Source organism: Fukomys damarensis, unplaced genomic scaffold, assembly GCF_012274545.1.
Source record: "Fukomys damarensis isolate Sample0158 unplaced genomic scaffold, DMR_v1.0_HiC HiC_scaffold_15, whole genome shotgun sequence".
Lineage (NCBI taxonomy): Eukaryota > Metazoa > Chordata > Mammalia > Rodentia > Bathyergidae > Fukomys > Fukomys damarensis.
The window spans coordinates 55,660,617-55,677,565 of record NW_022900927.1 but is presented as its reverse complement, the minus strand read 5'-3'; the positions used below and the strand labels follow the sequence as shown (position 1 = coordinate 55,677,565).

Here is a 16,949-nt window from a genome sequence, read left to right as displayed (position 1 = left end):
AACTTTTGAGACAAGGTACCACTAAGTTGCCCAGGATGACTTCAGCTTGTGGTCCTCCTGTCTCAAGACTTTTAAGTAGCTGGAATTACAGGTATACACTGCCATACTCACCTTCTCCAAAGTTATTTTTTTTAGTGAAAAGTTTGCTGATAATCTCATTGAATATTCCTTATATGTGGTAAATTGATTCTGTTTAGCTGCTGTGAAGGTTCTTTCTTTGCCTTTGGTTTTCAGAAATTTGATTAATCCTGTGTTGCAGTGTAGGTCCTTTTGAGCTCACCTTCTAATTCAGTAAGTTTCTAACATGTTTACATTCATGCCTTTCAGTAAATTTGGTTAGTTTTCAGCCATCATTTCTTCAGAACTCTCTCTACTTCTTTCTCTCTCTTTTCTTGAACTCCTATAGTGTATACGTTGTGTGGCTAGATGGTGTCTCAGGTGTTTTGGCTCTGTTTACTTTTCTTCCTTTTTAAAACCTTTATTCCTTGAACTTGATAATTTTCGTTTCTTATCTTTATGTTTACTGATTATTTTGCCATCTCAAATTGGCTTTGAATTTCTCTAGTAAAATTATAATTTCAGGTATTGTACTTTTCAACTCCAGAATATCTTTTTTTCCTGTATAATTTTCTTCAGTTCTACAACTACTTTCAGTTCTTCAATCATCTTTAAGACAGTTGTTTTAATCTTTGTTCAGTAGATCTGCTATTATTGTAGTGCTTTTTATGATAGTTTCTGTTGATTTTTTTCCCTTTGAATAGGCCGTACTTTCTTGTTTCCTTTTATAAAACTCGGTATTTGAATCTAATAAAGTTGTAATGGTGGAATTCAAAATTTCCCCTTTCCCTAGGATTTGTGGGAGATAGCTTGTGTGTGTGTGTGTGTGTGTGTGTGTTTGTGTGATTTAAAACATTTGGTGTTTGTGTGTGTATGAGTGTGTGTGTTGGTTTTATTTGTAGCAGGCTACTTTTGTGCCAAGGATCAGCTTTTAACAGGGTCTTCTCAGATCTCCTCTGAGCCTTTGCCCTTCCCTGGATATGCATAACCACTTCATGATTTTCCAGAAATATGTAGCTGCTTCTGAATGCCCTAGTCTTTAATGTCTTGCTCCCAGAAATGGAAAAAAATGTAAAACAATCAGGTGGGAAGGATGACATTAGCTTTGTAAATTTTTGGAAAGCTTGGGCAGAGTATGTAGGGGACAGCAGAAAGGGCAAAGCAACAACAGTAACTGCCTGTCTCTCAGCAAAGACCCCCAGCATGCTTTTTGCCCTCCCTGGCTCCCAGCTTCTGTGCAAAATGCTCCTGGAATGTGTACAAAGGTGCCTGCCATGGGACTGGGGGCTGGGGGGGCATGTAACAGGGAGCTGCTAAGTTTATTCCTAAGTATTCAGTTTTTGTTGCTATTGTAAATGCTTTTCTCTTTCATTTTTGCTTTCTAGCTGATTATTGTTTATTTATGAAGATTACCTCTTCTTACAGGTTAATTTTGTACCTGCTAATTTAGTGAATTATTGTGTTCATTTTATTATGATTTACATAGCATTTTCCAGATGTACTGGCATATCATCTATAAGTAGTGACCAGTTTTCTTTTTTTATCGATTCCCATGCTTCTGTTTTATCTAATTGGCAAGTATCTCCAAAATACAGTATTAAGTAGGATCAGAGATAGTAGATTTTCTTGCCTTATTCCTGATCTTAATGGAAATGTGCTGTTTTTTCATTGGTTAAGAGGCTAGCTTTAGGTTTGAAGTATATATATGCCTTGTTAGGAAAGTATTCCCCAATTTTTATTTTCATATGCGTTTTCTTTATACATAGTTTGGAAAATTGTCAAATATTTTTAAACAATAATCATGACTTCCTCCCCTCAGATTAAGATTACATATTAAAGAATTTCCTGATATTGAAACAACCTTAAGTTTTGGACTAAACAACCCTTGATATTAGCACCTCTTCTTTGTTTAAGATGGTGTGTATTCTGCTGTTAATGCTTTATGTAGTTTTTGGTCTATAATTTTATTTTTGCCCCCTCTTTTGCTTATTGTTGTCTTCGGGTTTGGGCATTTTCTGCCATCTGTTTTGCTAAGGATATGATTTTGTGTGGCTTTTTCTCCCTGCTTCTTTGAATATTTTTATAGAATATATGGATAACACAGAGCCTAGTGCATCTGCCCTTGTCTTCAGCACCTGGAATTTCCCAGTGTCTGCTTTTAAAATCTTAGAAATTTCAGTAATTATATAAATTAAAGTCAAGTGGCTTTTAAAAATCACATTCATTAAACTGTAGGTTATGTTTTGAGACAAGAGTCTTGATTCACATTACTTAGGAAAGAGCTGCTTCAGGCAGAGTTATGTGTATTGCTTACTTATATCAGGTTTTACGAACAATTAATTTAAATTGTTAGTGCCTACAATTCTAGAATCATAACTCTGTAATGGGTTTTGAGAGCCAGTCTTGCTTTCATCTCTTTGCTTTTAAGTGAGTATATTTAACTATTCAGGACAGGTAGTTTTTAAATCTCTACCCTCCCCAGGATCCCCACTCTAGTAGCTTATCTTATCATCGTCCTACAATTTGACCAGTTAGAATTTTTTATGTTAGAATTTAAGCCCGTTCTTCTTGCTTTGAGCTTCTGTTGCCATAGTGATAAACTGTTCAGGATTCTGTCATTACTTGAAGACAATAATAAACTTGACCCTTTTTTTAAAAAAATCTATAAAATAGCATTCATTCCTTTGGCTTTTTTAAAAATATAATTTTCTATCCCATTGGTGGCCTTGATAATTTATCTTTGATTCCTCTTCAGTTTCTCCAGTTCACTTATAATGTATAATTGACCCTAACTTATTTTTTAAAAGGACTTATTAACTACTATGAAATTTATCAAAAGAAGTAATTCACAACATTTGCATGATTTTTTTTAATACTCTACAGTTACAGTATTTCTTCTGTGGCAGTTCTGATTCACTGATGATATATAAATCCAGCTGTATCTACCAGGTGTATTTTTAATCAATCATTAAAATAATCATATTTGTAGCTTCTCTTATTTAGAGCTTGTGATAGGTCAAAGACTATCTGGAACAAAGGTCTCTCTAGAGTAATGAAAAGAATAGAGCATATAAAGCAGAAGGTATCCATTTCTTTACAAGCCAATTCTATCTTAGTTGGTAGTATCTGGTAGATATTAATCACTGCTTTGACAGGTGCTTTAAATTAGTAATTATATATTAGTCCTTTTCATTAAAATAGTTTCTTCACCATTAGCATAGTATAGTGCTAAGAGTAATGCAGTTATGTTTATGAAAGTATTTTGTATTTCAGAAGCCTGGCCCACTGCACATTCAGTTTTTAAAATTTGTAAAGTTAACGTATAAACTAAAACAGACAAAAATTAAAGTAGTTGAAATATAATAAAGTATGTAGTCAGTTATTGGATATGGCAGCATTCAACTCCAACTAATACAGACAAAGAAAGGGACTTTACTGGCTGATATAAATTGTGGAAATTATCTTTTGTTTCTTTCTCTTATGATGAGGGACCAACAAGGGAAATCCACATTTGTAAATGCTACTTTTGCTGTGGAAGCATTGCTTCACCACCTCAGTTAAAATGATTTTTTCCTTTGATATATTTGTTGCATCTAGTTTATCCCCATTTTACCCCCTCCTGTTACTGATATACCAGATGTTCTTGAATAGTCACTGAGGTCTTTGATTCCTAGTTCCACTTTTCTGTATTTTCTATCCCTGCCATCATTTTACAGTGACTGTACCTCCATATTGTGGAACATTTCAACACCTTTTGCCTTTTAGTTTATCATATTCACACTGTGGTACTCTTTATCTTTATTCCACATCCTGGGCCTTATTACCTAAAACCATTCATTTGAAAGACCTAAATATCTCTATTTTCTCTTACCGCTCTCCTCATTGAAGGTACTGAAACTGGCAGTCCTTGTACTTCTCTTTTTCTTCCAATCTATTATCCTAGCTCCCTTGCCCCCTTTCCAGCTTAGAAACTGTCTGCTACTCATCTGTGTGTTCACTTATACATGAGCAAAAGCTATTGAATATGAGTTCTTTCACTTCCTTACTACCTTAGAATTTCTGTATCCTAATACCTTTTTATTTTTACTTCCTATTACAGTGAAAACATTCTTTCCCCAGTTACTTCTAAAGTGAACTGTACTTTCATGCCATTTCCTCTGTTACCTGCAGGGTCTTATTTCATCATTTACCCTCTTCTTCACCTTCATTATATTGCTGTCTAGCTCAGATTCTTACATTGTGTTCAAGATCCAGTTCAAATTGTGTGTCTCTTGTGTAACCTTAACCAATCCCTTAATGAAAATTACTTTTACGTTTTACTGTGCTTTGTTTTTGCAGTAATGGAATCTGAACCTATGGCCTTAGCATTGAGCTATATCCCTAGCCCTTTTAAAATTTTTTATTAATTAGACAGGGTCTGACTGAGTTGTTTAACTGTCCAGGCTGGGCTTGAACTTATGATCCTCCTGCCTCAGCCTTTCAGAGTGCCCTGATTACAGTTGTGCACGACCAGGCTTGGCTTTTTTCCTCTACTTTGTACTTCTAAATATAAAGCTTATTTTCTTTTGACTTGTGATACACTTTAAACATTAAAAACCTTCTAATCAGGCCTGCCTTGCAAGCGCAAGGACTCAAGTTCAATCCCCGGTACCAAAAAAAAAAAAAAAAAAAAAAAAAAAAAAAAAAACCTTCTAATCAGAAGAGAGATACTTTAATTCCTAAATCTGTAACACTGTCTTTTGAAATAGTAGTATCTACCTTTCTTGAACTCTTGTTATTGGCATTTAACATCATTGGTGTTATTCCTAAACCCCATAATATCTATTAAAATTAATTTTATTTATTTTAAAGTCTATTATCCCTTAAAACATTAAATGTAACATCTTAAATTATGAACTAATTTTATTTTTTTAAAATCCAATATCAATTTTAGATTCTAACTAAGTAGAGTTTCAGCAAAATGAACTGAAGACGGGCTTGTGCTGTATAGCGTCTCCTGTAACCCACCGTGATGGTGTTCTTACTTATTTCATGCTTTACTGGTGTTCAGATACTCTTTACCATTCATTTCTTTGACTTCAGCTTTTGTATGTAGGGCACATTTTTTTCTTTACTGTAGACTTCCACAGCAGCAGTCTGGCCATGAATGCTCTCTTCCCAATTCTTGTTTCTTCTTGATCATCCAAGCACTATATATATCCACATTCTTGACCAGAGCTGGGATGTACTTAGAGCCTGTATTTTCTAACTCTGGCTCTAGGCTAGGACCCACAGTGCTCTCTCCTCTGTATACATCATTATGATTTTGTAGAAATGAACCTTTATTAATTCAGTAATTTAAAAGCACCAAGTTATTAACATCCATAAACGTTTATGGAGGAAATGCATTTATGTAGGAAATGTTTGAGAGGGTGCTAGCAATGCGGCTAAAAATATGAAGTAAGAATGCAACTAGTACTGACCAAGGGACAAGAAGAGGGGCAGAACTGTCCTCTTCCTCCAGCACTGCTGCTTGTGGCATTTATTTGTAATTATCTCAAGCAGTTGGTCATCAGATTTCTTACAAGTTATATTACCTATTCGACTTACACATTTAGTGTCTGAACCAGTCAACAAATATTTATTGAAATCCTGTACTTAGAGCATTGCTGGAGGCACATTCTATTTGGGTATATAGGACATGCTAAAACAAATAACAAATTATGTTTAAGTGTTTAAAGAATTTTCAAATAGAGGAGGTTGAGGGCCTATCCTGCCAAACCTAATTAATGTAAAGTATTCTCTATCTGATGAGTCATTTCCTCACCAGAAATGGTGTGTGTGTGTGTCTGTGTCTGTGTCTGGTAGTAGGGATTGAACCCTATATCCTTTGCACTGAGCTACTTCTCCTTTGAGGCAGGATCTCACTGAGTCACTAAGTTGCCTAGGCTGGACTGGAATTTGCAGTCTTCCTGCCTCAGCCTCCTGGAGGGAGATACTTTGCATTTTAGGGCTGTGCCTGAGCATGTGTCATTTCTTTAGAAGAGAGTGCAGGTTGTATCCTCTTCAAATTTTTATCTCAGGAATGAAAAGCTCATAAGGTAGAAATTCACTATTTGTGAATTCGATTTTATAGAAAATTTTATTTTATAGACTACAATATGGTATCCTGCAAGAGACAGTTTTTCTTTTAAATCTGTAGCCTTTACAGAGCGAAAGTGAAATAGCAGTACATCTTACAGCATTTTATAGATTGTAAAATCTGTAAGTTGTGTGAGTGTGAGATGTCTTCTCCTAAACTGAACTGCTCATGCCTTAACACATTTCAGTACTCTTCTGTTGACGGCCAGTTGTTCAGGGTGAACCCTATGTTTGTTAAAATATTATTCATCAGTTTTTTCTCCGTTATTCCTGGGCAGATATTGTGTTTCATTGTTTTAGTGCTCACAGTTTCCTGTTGTAAAGGAAGTAATTTGTGTTTCGTCACAGTTACACGCCAGTGCAACCTCTGATCATATTGGATCTGCCTGTTTGCATAGCACAGTGCCTGGTGTCAAACCTTTCAGTAGAATGATTGAATAATTCAGTGAAAAATGAACTATAAATTTGTAATATATTTTGTTGGGTTATGGTTTTTAGGTTAAAACTTCAACAACAAATTGTGAATACTGAAAATGCAGAGAAAGAAAAAAAAGAAAATTCTGATCTGAAACAGGTATGATTTCAGGATATATTTTATTTTTAATTTAAGTGCCTCTTTAAATCTGTTTTGCATAGTTTGAATTTTTCTTGTCAGTGTTAACGATAATCTCACCACGGGTGATAATATAGATGAGATTGATATGTAGAGATAAAATGCTTCAGCCTTTCTGCTTAAATTTAGTAAGCTTCTTTTGCTAATGCTGTTTTTTATTAATATATTTATATGTTGTGGCCCATACAAAATTTTAAAAGTTATAGTTAAAGGATAATATTTAGGCCAGGCTTGGTGACATGGGCCTGTAATCCCAGCACTCAGGAGGCTGAGGCAGGAGTTGGCTGCTAGTTCAAAGCCAGCCTGAACTTAATAGTGAAACCCTGTCTCAAGAAAGAAAAAAAAAAGCAGTGTTTAATATTCTAAATTTTAAAAATTGTTTAGAAATTTTAGTGAGGTTTAAAGTTACTTGAGTAATTGGCTTATAACTTTACATTTATCCATGAAGCATGTCTTGCTATGTCCCTGTGTCTTAACAGTTGTTATTTATAGAAGAAATTTATATTTTATTTAAAGTAATTGGGCTTCAGGAAAAATTTATATAAGGTTGAGCAAAATATAGAAAAATGTTCTTTTCTGAATTCTATTTTCTTTTTTTGTTGAAAATCCATTTTCCCCCTATGTATGATGTAGAAGATTCCATTTCTAGGATTTATGCACACGTGTTAGCTTGTACTGCCTTGAGTGTGCCATTATGGTTTCCAGGTCTTAACCAGGAGGACATGATGTTTGATTCCCTGAGAGAAATTACTTAATATCCTTGACATCCTATGAATATAGACAGGGGGTAGGCTCTTTGCAGGTTGCTTATTTAGGAAACTATAATACAGATTTAATGTTTGCCATTCCAGTTAAAAATAAATAATAGTTTGCATGAAGAAATTCTAAAACAGAAATTTGAGACATGCAGTTTTACTTTATTGTGCTAACAGTTGCTTTATGGACATATAGTCCTATCTTATTTGATTTTGTTGCTATTAGAAAGATAATAGGATTACGTCCCTTTGATTTAATTTACTGTATAAAGAATCTTGTTACTTTTACCTCTTGAATCTCATGACAGGTTCTTTTGATCCCTGACTCTCTACTCTTTATTTGCTCAGAAATGTGTCACAGACTGGCTAAAAGAGAGAGAGAGAGAGAGAGAGAGAGAGAGAGAGAGAGAGACTTTTATTGTTTATTAATTGATAAAAGTAGCTAGTAGGGCAAGTTGATGTAACTATCTGCGAAGACAACTTAGGTATAACTTAGAAACATTATGAATCTTTGTAGCGTATTAATTTGTAACTACATAATTATCCACTTTTGATGAGAAAAAGTACTCCCAGATGAAGGAAAATTGGGATAAAGCCTTTGAGTGACATTAAGGGGTTCGGTGTATGGCTCTGGAGACCAAAGAATCTCTAGCATCCATTAGATTTCTCAAAGCACCTTTCTTCTGACCAACACTGGACATACAGGATGCCTTTTAAAGTCACACGCGGTGCGAGTGACCCCTCCTGTATTAATGCTCAGTGTTTCCTGACTGCTTAGAGAGCAGGCCTCTGGAAGGTTGCTGATCCCCCTGTGAGCGAGGGAGGACAGGTTTCTGCAGCTGTTTTCCCAGCTGATATGCTGCAGAATCAGTCCTTTTTAAGAAGGCAAGGGGAAAGCTAGAGTGATAGACTCGCTCTGATTGTTGAATTCTCTTTCTTCTCTGCTTGCTTTCTGCCTGATAACCTGCTCCCCATTCCCAATACCCCTCTGCTATGCTTTTTTGGGGAAGAAAAGAAGGGGCTCGGTGATTGAGGACCTCGTGGTTACTGGTGATCTCTGGTTAAGAGTCAAAAATGACCTTGCTGCTACTATTTATTTTCTCATTTAGGTGGCATCCTTGAGCATGTGTATTGGCTGGGTAGGGAATTTGGCAGGGGAGAGGATTACTGTCGCCTCTTCTTACATAACACACTGCATCTGTTTGGTGGCCGTATATTCACTGTTTGCTTCTCCTTTTAGAAAATCAGTAGTTTGCAGATTCAAGTGACCTCACTGACCCAGTCTGAGAATGAACTGCTGAATTCAAACCAAATGCTGAAGGAAATGGTGGAGAGATTAAAGCAAGAATGCCGGAATTTAAAAAGCCAAGCTGAAAAAGTACAACTAGAAGTTGAAAAGTAGAGTTTGCGCTTATGTATAATTTTTTCTTTCTGCTATATAATATGTAGTTGTTTTAGAGATGATTCCAGCATTGAATATGTTTCTGTTTAGTTACAAATGCATTTTGATAGTGTTCAATAGTCTCAGGTAATGTACTTTCCATCTGTGTAAAATAAGCGTCACAGACTTTTAAATTGTTTCTTTTTAATTTAAACACATAGGAAAGAAAGCCTTTAAAATTCTGCCTGAGCAAACTATTCTGAAAATGCTCAAGGAAAAACTCTTCTTTATTGAGCAAACCCAAATGTTTCTTCAAAAATGTGTTCTTCTGAATGCCAGAGAACAGGATGACTTGGCTGTGGGGTGTGTGTGTGTGTGAAACTTGCTGCCTGGAATTAGAACTCATCTTTTAAATTTTACCTTTAGAAAACTAATTGATTTGATTTTGGGCTTTGAAATTTGTTAGTAGCACCCACTGATGGGGAAGTTATTTTGGTTATGTTCAAGACCTATTATTCTCTAGAAAATTCTGCATGGTGGAGTAGGACTAGGGATGTAGCTCAGTGGCAGAGTGCTCACCTAGCACACAGGAGACCTTAGTTTGATCCATAGCATTACAGTCAGTCAATCAATGAATCAAGAGCTGTGGTAGAACACTGTACCATTTTGCATTTTCTTTGTCTTTTAAACAATTATTATATATTTTATATCAAGCATTTTCACATTTTTTTTTCTGAAGTCTTACCACATAATATTTTTCCTGTGGTTTTTTTTTTGTTGTTGTTATTTCATATTTTTAAGGCTTGTTCACAGTTTTCATATATTGGGTTAAATTTCAGGAAAAGGAAGTAAGAAAGACGTTCATGATGTGTTCAGTGATCCAGAGAGACTAATGATGTATTCTTACTTCACAAAACAGTAGAAGTTTGTATCTTAGAATCTTTGTTTTGAAATGAACTGAAGAATTTTAATTTATCAAGTTTGAGTAATTTATTGTTGGTTTCTGAATGTATTCATAGGCTTGTGTAGAAGAAAATCATTTGGCCTAGCAGTTAGAATGTAATTTTATATTTTTGTCTATAGAGTCTCATCATGTAGTTCTGACTGGCCTTGAACTTAAGAGTGTTGCCCAGGCTGGACTTGAACTCCAATTGATCCTCTTGCTTCAGCCTCTCCAGTTTTCGATTATAGGTGTGAGCCATCACACTTAGCTAGAATGTAATTTTAAACCCAGCTAACATAGTTTAAATCTGTGTGACCTTAGGCATGTAATCTTTTTTGTCAGGGTTTATTATACTCATTTGTACCGCCCAAAGTAAGGATAATGAGAATCATGTAAAATATGATAAAGAATAGTTTTACTGTTATATCACCTTAAAATATCATTTATATGATGGGCTGGGGATTTAGCTCAGTGGCACCATGCCTCCCTTGCAAGCTCAAGGTCCTGAGTTTGATTCCCAGTACCGCAAAAAATAAAAAAAAATTTTTTTAAAAATCATTTATATGAGGCCTGGGATTTAGCTCAGTGCCTCCGCCACCTGCCTCGCAAGCACAAGGATCTGAGTTTGATCCACGGTACCAAAATAAATAAATAAATATCATTTATATGAATTTTACTCTAGCTAGAAACCTACCATGTTAAGACTTGATACCAGGCTTCATTTTTAACCAGGTTCATTAGGCCAAATTTTCATAGCTGGATGGTTATTATAGTCAAACCAGGTTATTAAGTGCTATTAAGTGAGTCCTTTTGAAAGTTAATGAACTGCTTTAAGCCTTGTGTTCCTTATCTTAAGAAAAGACTAGGGGCTGGAGATGTAGCTCAGTGGCATGCAAGGTCTTGAGTTCAATTTCAGGTACCCCCCGCAAAATACTTACTAGAGAAGTACTTACCTTAGAGGGTTTTTGTGAAGATGAAGTATGCATACTAGTCTAAGGGAAGTACCTGGTTCATATGAAGAGCTGTAATGATAGTACTGGCAAATTTTTGGGCCAAGCATAATGCCTGGATTTAGAAAAGGAGGGATATGGTCAGGCACATAGTGAGTTGGTTTGTACTTGTGATAATCTTTTTAATCCTAAGAGTTTTTATGAACTTAAATATTGTGTACATATTCTTTTGACAGGGCATTGGAAGAGAAACAGATACAGTGGTTGGAAGAAAAGCACAAGCTTCATGAACGTATCACAGACAGAGAAGAAAAGTATAATCAAGCTAAAGAGAAACTACAACGAGCTGCAACTGCCCAGAAAAAGGCAAGAAATTCCTATTAAAAATGATTTCTACAGAGTAAAGCATATATTTTAGGAGAATAAAATATGTAAATGAAGCTAAGATTTTACTGACATGTTTAATTTGATACGTAAGCATTATATTTTACTGTGAATCTTGCAGATGTAAGTTGGGAAAATCCAAGCCATCTAATTTCTAAGTTTTGTTTAGAGTGGATGTGCATTGATCCAAAGAAATGGTATTTTTCAGAGTAATTTGAAGTTTCCAGGCCAACCCATACACATCTAGCTTATTCTTCACTTACGTCATCATATGCTTAGGCCTGTGTTGACTTTGCCTGAAATTTGCAATATTGTTTTTGTAGTTAAAAGGCTCTTTTGTTTCCAACTCAGATGCAGAAACAAGTGTTTCCTTGCTCCAACATCAGGACCCTGGGACTCTCCTGGTTTCTGAAACAGCCATGATAGTTTCCACTTTAGTCCTTTTCAAGTTTCACCCTGCAGGCATACTTTTCTCTAGAACCTCAAAGCTTTGTTTTCTTAGAAACAGTCCTGTGCCTTGTGGAAATTATGTAGTCAAATGATTCATCGAAGTCAGTGGTTCATAATTTTTTTTTAACTTCAACAAACTCAGCAACGTAGCAGGTCCTGTCAGAAACAGTGATTCACTGTGGTAGTGATTCAGCAGTTCTTTTCAACAGAACTGGAGGGAGGGGAGGGGTATCGGACTGTGTGTGTTTTCCCTGTCTCTGCTAAATTCCCTTCTTATGGCACTGGTTGTGAGGAGGAGAAAGGATCTGAGATGAGAGATGCTTCTAAGTTTAGGCACTAGTACCATAGTGTCTGTATATTTACTGTTTGTATTTGCATAAGAAAATAACTCTAGATCATTAGCGTATACTCTGAGTTTGAAAGCTAAGGACAATGTTCCTAGGTGTCATTTTATGTTGTTGGACATAACTGCTAAATATGACTGACAGAACGACACCATGAATAGTCTAAAAGTCATTACTTCTCCATTTTCCTGGCATATGATACTTTTCTTGTCAGAATGCGAAAACTAACATAATACTGAGGTTAGAAAAACACTTGCTATACAGAATCCCAATGTTTTTGCCCAAATATAAGCACTTATTTGTTTTTTTCCTGTATAGATCACTTTTCTTTCTTTTTTCTTTCTTTCTGTCCATACAAATGCTGGAAAGTGTGAGTGTCCAGGGGATTTCAGTGAATTTTTTTTGACGTGCAGTGGATGATCCTACTTATGCTTCTTTGTACTGTGTTTGAAGCCTAGAAGCATGTGAAGCCAGTTTCAGCCAGAAATCTAGAAATTACAAGAGCTGATTTTTATTTTCCACAGATAAACTTTTACATTGAGATGTTAAGTATCTTAGAGATCAGATCCTAATTATCCAGACTAGTTTGGGTTGACTTCTTTTGGAGCAAAAGTGACATCCAGTGGTGAGAGAGATTATTAGCTAATGATAGGTAACCAGAAAGGGGGGAGAAAATGATATTTCAAAACCTACAAGGTAATATTTTATCAGTATTATAACCTGAGACGAATGTTATATTAAGTACCTATCACATGGTGCAAGAAGACACAGTAAATATTCACTTCACTTTTTAAAGTATGGATTATATTTTAAGTCATGGAAAATTGACCTCACTTTAGTGAATAACAGTGACTCAGTGCTCTGTATGGGACACTACACCAAGAGCTTACAGTTTTAAGTCAGTGACACTGGAAAAACATTGTATGTGACATAGAAATTAAGAAATATGCAAGCATGTATGATTTTAGGACTGGAGGGGTTTTTCCCATTGAAATAGCTTTTATAGATTAGGACACTGAAGTGTAAGTACCCAAGATCACCTGATCAGTAAGGATCACCTTCACTAAAATCTACATTTTTCTGTTCTCACTCCAGCCCTCTTTCTACTACACTGTTACGACTTAATTTCCCACTTTCTTTGATTTTAAATATTTTCTTTCTTTTCTCTTTATTATAACCATGGCCTTGTGAATCTTATTCCCTGTGTCAGAATAATCACTATAAATTAACTCATACCTTTTTTCGTATCTGAGTTAAAGATAGTGCTACAGTACAATGATTTGGCTATAAAATTACATAAATGTAATTCATGAGAATACAACAGACATTTTTGGTTCTTTATTTAAATGTCAAAAGCCACAACTTCTTATGCAATAATACTTAAAACCAATCACAAAATAGAAACCCTAGAGCAAAAATGGCAAGTCTTTCCTGTGAACAGTTCTTATAACTCAAGAGTTAGCGACTAAAATTCCCCGCAGGCTTGATAGGATGCCTCACTGCCAGCTAGTGCTCCTTGGAACAAGGCTTATGTCATTTTTGGCAAGTGTTTTCATGAAGGGTCCTTGCTGTTACATATACTCTGTTGCATTGATGTGTTTGAAGAGCTTGCCTGGAGATTCTGGGTTAGGTGCCCTGCTGTGATTGATGACTTTCTTACACCCGCTCTCCATCCCCATTGTTCGAGTGAGTAAGAAGAGAAATCTTGTGAAATTAGCACAAGAGTTGTGTTTCCTTTTAAGGCACTTGCAGTGACAAATTGTTATTTTATTCTAAAATACCCTTTTCTGAAATAAGCTGATCAGATACTGTTGTGAATATTTTAAAAAAAAAGAGATGAACCATAATCTTGAAGTTGCAAAATACCTTATTGAATATGTTATGTGGCTTAATATTATGCTACATGCTGGGGTGGGGCAGGAAATAGAAGCCAGTATTATTACCTGTCTTTTATGACCATATAACCTAGTTGGAGAAATAAGATAATATCTGAAAAATATTAAAGACCTAAGTTTAAGAACCACTGTGCCAGACAGGAAAAGAAAGAAAGAAAAGAAAAACAAACAAACAAAAACCTTGGAGACAGGGAGACCACCAAATGGGAAATTGATATAGTAAACATAGAATGAGATAAGCCTAGATATGGGCTTAGAGTATTAGAATGAAAGTAAAGCATAACTCCTAAAGGATTCTGAAGGGGAAAAAAAATAGGAAATACAATTGGGTACAGTGTGTGCATAGTCTTAGCCACTCAGGAGGCTGAGGCAGGAGGATCCCCTGAACACAGGAGTTTGAAGCAAGCCTAGGCAGCATAGCAAGACCCTATGTCAAACAAGCAAGCAAGCAAATAAACAGAAAACACAATATAGTGGTAAGAAAGAGAAAAATGTATGCCAGTTGAGGATTAGAAAGAGTACATTTGAGTAAACATGTCAGATATAAAATGATGGGTGTGCTATGTCCATGTAGATATGTCCTGGACTCCTAAGTAGAGCCTAGATAAATGGGATGAAAGGCACCAAGATGAGTAAGATAAAACACAGAGACACAAAATGAAAGGAGATTTTGGATAAAATGAAGAATACAAGGATGAAGTCGAGTTGCAAAGAGGAGCCAGTAAAGTAGAGGTTCGTTAGTAGAGGTCAGAGCTACAGAGCAGGGTTATGGAAGCCAAAGGAAAAGCAAGGTATCAAAGATAAATAAATGGTCATTGAACATGGTAACTGAAAGGCAGTAAAAGGGGGAAATCTAGCCTTGATTTTTATAGCCGTACTTTTAATTGTTCTATTACCCATTTGTGTCACGGTGTGTATAATACCGATGCATCCATTTGACTGTCCTATAATGGAATTAGACTGCTGATGTGAAAGTTGAAGTCATTCCTTTCACCCAGTTTCCTCTCTGCACTTGCCGTTTCTTTTAGTAGAAGTCATTCTTTGGTCACTCGGGCTTCGCACCTTGCACTCATCCTGAGAGCTGCCTTATCTCTGACCTAGTTAGTTACTATTCATTTCTAGCATTCCAGTACCAAAACTGTGTGGGTTAAAACAGCAGAAGTTTATTTTCTCGTAGTTCTGGAGCCTGGAAATAAAAAATCGAGGTGTCACCTGGCCCTGCGCTCTCTGTGCACTCTGGAGGAGGACCTTTCCATGCAGGTCTTCTAGCTTCTGGTGGCCGTCTTGGTGTTCTTGGTTTGTCAGCCTTTCACCCAGCCTCCGCCTGTGTCTTCACGTGGTGTTCTCCCTGCTTGCCTGCACTTCTGCATCCAGATTTTCCTCCTACCTAAGGGCACAAGTCACACTGGATTTAGGGCCTACCCTAGTCTCATATAAATTCATCTTATTACATCTGCAAAGACCTTCTTTCAAAATAAGGTCACCAACAACCAATTTTCAATTCTCTGGACACCACCTTCATGTTCAGCAGTTCAATCCCAAAACTATCTATCTGGAATTCCTGTCAGACTTCTCAGTTTAAAGAGCTCATTCCCACAAGACCTCTTCCCCTCAAATGCTAATCATAAGTCCAAGCTACCCGATTGGCTATGCATTTGTTTCTATGACCCCCTCCTCATATGATAATTTGCTATGTCAGCTCACAGAACTGACATTCTGCCATTTATTGTAAGGGCTACGAATCAAGAACAGCTAAGGGGAAGGTTTGGGGTGTGGCAGCTGTGTGGCAGTCCCATGTTCTCTTGGGGTGGGCCATCCCTCCCCAGCAGCTCAGTGTATTCCTTAACACAGAAGCTCCCCAAACTCTGAATTTCATTGTTCAAGAATTGCAGAGCTCAGTCTCCATCCACCCTCCCTCCTTGGAGGCCACTGTTTGTCACATGGTCTTCCATCCTGAGGTTATGACTTCGTTTCTAGAAGCTGAGTTGTGATTGAAAGGGATTTTTGGTATGAATTAAAAAAGCACTTATTACTTAGGAAATTCCTGGGGTTTTAGGAGCTCTGCACCAGTAACTGGAGATGAAGGCCAATCATATTACTTATTATACTGAAGTTGCATCTTGAGGTTCTGAGTAGACCTGAATTTTGGGGAGATACTGTTCAACCTGGTAGATGGGTGGTTCCTTTATAATGCAATCTCTTTTCATTCCTGTAGTTAATATCCTTGCTCAGACCTCTACTGTAAGGATATTCTGTATTCAGCCAATCACATGTATTGAGCATCTATTATGTACCAGGTGCTTATTCACTGGAAACAGAAATAAACAGATTGTGAGCTAAGGAGGCTACATTGCAGTGGGCGGGAGACATAAATATACAAATATTATCATGTGGGGATGAATGCTAGGACAATTACCCAGGGGGAGAGGGTGTTATTCTATATGAGTGGTCAGGCAAAGCTCCCGTGATAAGGTAACATTTGTGTAGCGATCGGAAGGAAAGAAGGGGGATCCCACATTGTTACATGGAAGAGTGTTCCAGACAGAACTGCAAGTCCAAGAGTGGCAGGAGTCAGCTCAGTATGTGAAGGAGCACAGGGAGGCACGGATGATTAGGGTGGAGACAGAGGCCAAGCACTTCAGGGTCTTACCATTGTTGTTCTTGTGTTTCTTCCTGGTAATGGGGATTGAACCCAAGGCCTTTGCACTGAGCTGTATCTCCTGCCCTTTTTCTCATTTTTATTTTGGGTCAGGGTTTTGCTGAGTGACTGAGTTACCGAGGCTGGATTCAAAGGAGAATGCAGGACAACACTTTTTAGTCATCCAGGAGCCCGCTGACTTGGAATAGGTATCTAGTGGTAGAGACTCGATGGTTACAATCTGTACATATCTTAAAGTTACAAGTTTTCGATGGTTACTGGATGTGAAAGATAAATCCAAGAAAATGTAAGATTTTAGACTTGAGCACCTGGTGAAATAAATTGCTGCTTACTGTTACAGGAGAGAGTATGGAGGGAATAGGTTTGTGGTTATGTAGACGTGCTGATGTTTTAAAAGA

The 16,949-nt window shown here is 36.7% G+C and overlaps 1 protein-coding gene across 4 annotated transcripts in view; it reads left to right on the top strand.

Annotated features, from left to right (window-relative positions):
* Positions 1–16,949, top strand: part of Cep83 (centrosomal protein 83) — a 125,978-nt gene that overhangs the window by 91,135 nt on the left and 17,894 nt on the right. For 2 of the 4 annotated variants that reach the window (XM_010629201.1, XM_033763836.1), the window contains 3 exons: positions 6,676–6,751; positions 8,786–8,943; positions 11,056–11,185. In XM_010629201.1, coding sequence (XP_010627503.1) covers positions 6,676–6,751; positions 8,786–8,943; positions 11,056–11,185 — 364 coding nt within the window. Of the gene's footprint in view, positions 1–6,675; positions 6,752–8,785; positions 8,961–11,055; positions 11,186–16,949 lie in introns of those variants that run through there. The other 2 variants (XM_033763837.1, XM_033763838.1) reach the window with 2 other exon arrangements.